The following is a 5000-nucleotide window of genomic DNA, read 5'->3' as shown; positions in this document are numbered from 1 at the left end:
TTCTTCTTTTGTTTTTTTGTTTTCTATTTTTCGCCATATTCTTTCTCTCGCACAGAGGGGGAAAAAAAATTCTGTCCATCAACTTTCTCATTCAATATCCCCGAGGCCCTCATTGCTTTTTTTGTTTGTTTTTTTCTCCCTATCGAATGGAAGATGTTTTTGTGTGTTTTCCAGTGCAATAGCCTCGCACAGGCCCGCTTACAACTTTTGCCAGGCACAGGACAGTAATCTGAAAGGGTCCCCCATCCAATACATGCAATGTAATGAAACCTCAATTTAGACACCCTCCCCCCCCTCTGGGCCTAGGACCACTGACCCATTTGTCCGTTCCTGTCGGGTTCCCTGGCGTTGGTTATCATCGTCCCTTCTCTCCTGTTTTCACTGTGAAAATGTCAACAACTGCACCTTATCATTTTAACTAGCTCTGACCAAGCAAACATTCGACACACACTGGGGACGGTTATGATTGCGTGACCTTTCAATTAACACGCCTGTTGTTTGTAGTGTTATCTTGTATTGTTAATGCATGTAGCAGAGGGAATTATTATTAGAATACGCAAATATCTCACATTTTGCCCTTCTTTTTTCATCATGTTTTGTCCCTTTTCCTCCTCCTCTCCCCCCTTTCTCCTCTCTCAAACTCTTGCTCTTTCTCTTTTTCTGTCCTCTATTCTACCTATTTGCAAATTTCCTACTTTTCTTATTGTTTTCTCTCTCTCTCTCTCTCTCTCTCTCTCTTGATCTCCTTCATTGCTGTCCTCTATTCTACTGATTTCCCTCCTTTTCGTCCTTCCTCCTTTCTTCTCCTCTCCTCTTCTCTCAATCCCTCCCTCCATCTCTCTCCTTTCCTATCCTCTCATCCGCTCTTCTCACCTCACCTCACCTCTGTTCTCCTCTCCTCTACTTTCCTCTCCTCTCATCTTCTCACCTCTCCTCTCCTCTCCTACTCTCTCCTCTCCTCTGTCCCTCTCCTCTCCTCCCCCCTCTCTGCTCTCCTCTCCTCTCCTCTCCTCTCATCTCCTCTCCGCTTCTCTCCTCTCCTCTCCTCTCCTCTCCTACTCTCTCCTCTCCTCTGTCCCTCTCCTCTCCTCCCCCCTCTCTGCTCTCCTCTCCTCTCCTCTCATCTCCTCTCCTCTTCTCACCTCTCCTCTCCTCTCCTCTCCTCTCCTCTCCTCTATTCTACCTGTTTCTCTCCTTCTCAGCAGAGCTTATGTACACAGTGGAGCTGGCCGGGGGTCTGGGAGCCATTTTGCTGCTGCTCATCTTCCTGGTCACTCTGTACAAATGCTACAAGATCGAGCTCATGCTCTTCTACCGAAACCACTTTGGGAGCGAGGACGTGGACGGAGGTGAGTCAGGCTGAGTGGCCCTAGTCGAGTGTCATTTCAAGGAGGTCAGTGGCATTTCTGTGTGTGTGTGTGTGTGTGTGTGTGTGTGTGTGTGTGTGTGTGTGTGTGTGTGTGTGTGTGTGTGTGTGTGTGTGTGTGTGTGTGTGTGCGTGCGTGCGTGCGTGCGTGCGTGCGTGCGTGCGTGCGTGTTTGTGCGTGCATGTGTGCGTGCGTGCGTGCGTGCGTGTGTGNATCTGTGCCCGTGTGTGTCTACTACATGCACTACCCCTCAGCAGTGTGTGTGTGCGTGCGTGTTTGCGCGCGCGTGCATGACTGCGTGCATGTGTGAGTGTGTGTTTGTTTTAAGCAAGGGAGAGTTTGGGGTAGGGAGGGAGGGAGGGGGTGGCGATGTCCTTGTTTGCAGTAGACTGCAGGTGTGTGTCCGAGCAAACAATGAGCTCTGGCTGCTGCAAGCCAAATCGCAGGCCTGTGCCCTCTCATTACAATGTCACGATGCCAGCCCTGCCCGGCTCCGCTGCAGCCCACTAAAGCAAACTTAGAGTACAGGGAGAGTCAACCAGGCCTTGGATCCATAGTCTGGCACACAGGGCATTTCCCAGTGGGCCGACAGTCCTCAGGGACCAATGTTGTTTTTTTTTCTTTCTTAGATACTGGCCCACAATTTCGTCTAATGTCTACAAAAATATCAGGACCTTTTTATATTATCAGTCCTGTGTCCTATCCTAAAACGGTCACAACATCAGAGGACCATCTTGGTGGGGGCCGAGACCGAGTTGTTACGGGACACTCTTAATATTATTGAAGGGAGTGGACAGACCATGCTCGATACTTTACCCGGTCTAAATGTAGCACTCGAAAAGTTATGTCACATATTGTGCAGATTATTTAGTGATGCCAACAACACGTGAAACCAGGCACATTGGAGACTAGAGCCTATAATTTAGACATAGCCTATTAATTTGATTGTGCTACGTAAACTTAAAAGTGTCAGTACAGAATCAAACGGGGCGCTGAAATATTGGAGCCAGTAACTTCGTGTCCGGTGGATATTGTGCAGAGGTGTGTGCGCGCACAACTAATTTCTCTCCCATCTCTTTGCTCATCAAGCCTCCGATCTCCAAAAAGACACGGACACTCAGGATAACTGTTTACACGACATATCGTTTAACCATCCATGATGGAATTACTCTTAATCACTCTTAATGTGCAAGTATTGGATATGAAAAAAAATATCCTAAAACGGTCACAACACCTGAGGACCCGTGGTGGTGTTGTGGATATTTGCGGCGGATCCGAGGCCGAGTTGTTACGGTAGGCTACAATCATATTATAGAAGGGACAGTCAGGCGACACAGCGCGACTCACATCGGGTAGCCGTGGTACCGCAAAGCATTCCTGATGGTGGAAATGAATGCAAATGCATGCAAATACTCGGGCGGATATCCGGGCACTCACATCCGGCAGCCTACTTACATTGGGTTGCTACAAGCCCCCCCCATCACGCAGGTACTCTGGGGCACCTCCCCAAAATTGTGTCTCGACGCAGGGAGCGACGGCGTGAAAGGGCGAAAATAGGTCTCTGATTGGTCCTCTCGACCAGCCTGCTCTGTCCTCGAGTCGAGAACAAGCGCTACTTCCTTGTTCTAACCTTCGTCGGTCTACGGACTGTGAGCTCTTCATTAAATAAGTTGCCCGTGCTTTGTTGTTTGATTTATTTACACGAACCAAAGACAACACATGCGCTTGCAAGTTACGACGCTGAAGTTATTTGGACAGTTGAACAGTGGTTCCGAGGTCGAGGAAACATTCCGCTTCGTCCTCGACAAATGAGCCACTTCTTTGTTCCAAACTACCACTGTGGCTGCCAGTGCGATCAAACATGCACGTGATATAAAGATTTAATGTTTCATTTTCATTCTCGTCGAGTCTGTGATGCTAAAAAACAACCGACACGTCTAGTTTACTCTTTGTATTGAAGGCAGTTTCAGCGTGGAATGACATCGCGCAGACCGTGCTTCAAAACAGGGCATTAACCAAAATGAACTGCATCATGGCTGCGACAAGCTCACTCTGTGGCACAAGTAGGAAGCATAACCCGCCCTTTAAGGTCTTGGATCAGAGGGTTGTAGGTTTAAATCTCACCCTTAGGTCCGAATCCTATCCTACAGCTCTGTCCATGGCTTAAGTGCCTTTGAGCAGGGCAGCTAACCCCACATTGTTCCAGGGACTGTAACCAATACCCTGTAAATAACTGAAATAACTGTAAATGACTGTAAACCGCTTTGGATAAAAGTGACAACCAAGTGTAACACAATCTAATGACTGGCTGACAGAGCTAGGACAGACACCACATAGGGCCAACACATAGGGAAAAGATATATATAAATAAAATTATTCATATGTTACAAAATGACATACACCTATATGTGGGCATGCAAAAATGCTGACATGCACGTTCCATTCCATATATTAAAACATATAAATATTGTACATGAAATGTGTGTGAATGCTAAATTGAATGACCCATGTTATGAAAGTGACCCATTTATTATACAAAGACCTAATAGTACTTGTATTGCCATTGAAGTTTTTACCTTTTATTTCATGTGGGCAGTGCCATCTTAGACCAGCTCTTCTGCGGCACAGAAAAACAAACTAGAGTAGAGTCAGAAAGTATCAACCTCTATGAATGACAGCCAGAGTTAGGACAAACTGAGATGGAGAGGGAATGAGGCCTGACTCTTGGCCATAACAGTGTCTTTAGATTACCTTAGAGAGAGGGTTGTGTTTTTCGAAGGCCCCGAGGTAAACGTGTGCGCGCGCACACAGACACACACAGACACACACAGACACAAGCGCTCGCGCACAAACACACACACACACACACACACACACACACACACACACACACACACACACACACACACACACACACACACACACACACACACACACACACACACACACACACACACACACACACACACACACACACACACACACACACGGTGGGGAGGTGTGTGTTCTCGAGAACCCTGGGTTGACGTAAAGTGCCTAGTGTGTGTCAGAGTATAGAGGAGCAAGACTCTCGAAGAGTAAAACTCACAGAATGCTGAAGTGTGCATTTTTTTTTAGTCCCTGCAGGTATATGTTGGGCGCCATAGCAACTAGCAGATTTGAATCCATAGCTATTACGGATTCCAGAATAGTGTGTGCTGGCAGCTCGTCGACAACACTGATGGGTTGGCAAGTTTATCATGCTGTCAAATAAATATCCGTGATGGAAACGTTTACGGCACACTTCTTTTTCTTTATCTGAGGCGCGGTTTAAAAAAAAAAAAAAGAAGTTATATTTTTTTTCCCCTTCGAGTTTGCATGCTATACTGTATGTGGGTTACGCCCAAAGTGATGCATTTAGAAAGCAAGATTTAATTATTGAAATGGCGCTTGGGATATCGAGACTTCTTGAAACTGTGGTGGAGCTGTTTGAAATGGAAAATGACAGAAATAGATGAACCCTTGCACTGAATGCTTGCATGGCCAGAGAGTCTCATTTGGTGGCTTTATACTGATGTGCGCTTCAGAGCACAAACAAGGCCAAAAGAAGAGTAAAAGAGGAAAGAGTTCAGCCTAGTCCACTCTCGTCAGTAG

The 5000-nt window shown here is 46.7% G+C and overlaps 1 protein-coding gene across 1 annotated transcript in view; it reads left to right on the top strand.

Moving 5' to 3' along the window:
• The window catches only part of il1rapl1b (interleukin 1 receptor accessory protein-like 1b), a 595103-nt gene that overhangs the window by 569324 nt on the left and 20779 nt on the right, over positions 1-5000 (top strand). Inside the window, exon 11 of the mRNA XM_063212610.1 lies at positions 1203-1349. Coding sequence (XP_063068680.1) covers positions 1203-1349 — 147 coding nt within the window. The remainder of the gene's footprint in view (positions 1-1202; positions 1350-5000) is intronic.

This window comes from Engraulis encrasicolus, chromosome 12 (assembly GCF_034702125.1).
Source record: "Engraulis encrasicolus isolate BLACKSEA-1 chromosome 12, IST_EnEncr_1.0, whole genome shotgun sequence".
Classification (NCBI taxonomy): Eukaryota; Metazoa; Chordata; class Actinopteri; order Clupeiformes; family Engraulidae; genus Engraulis; species Engraulis encrasicolus.
Note: the sequence above shows the minus strand (reverse complement) of the source record. Positions and strands in the feature narration are given on the sequence as shown.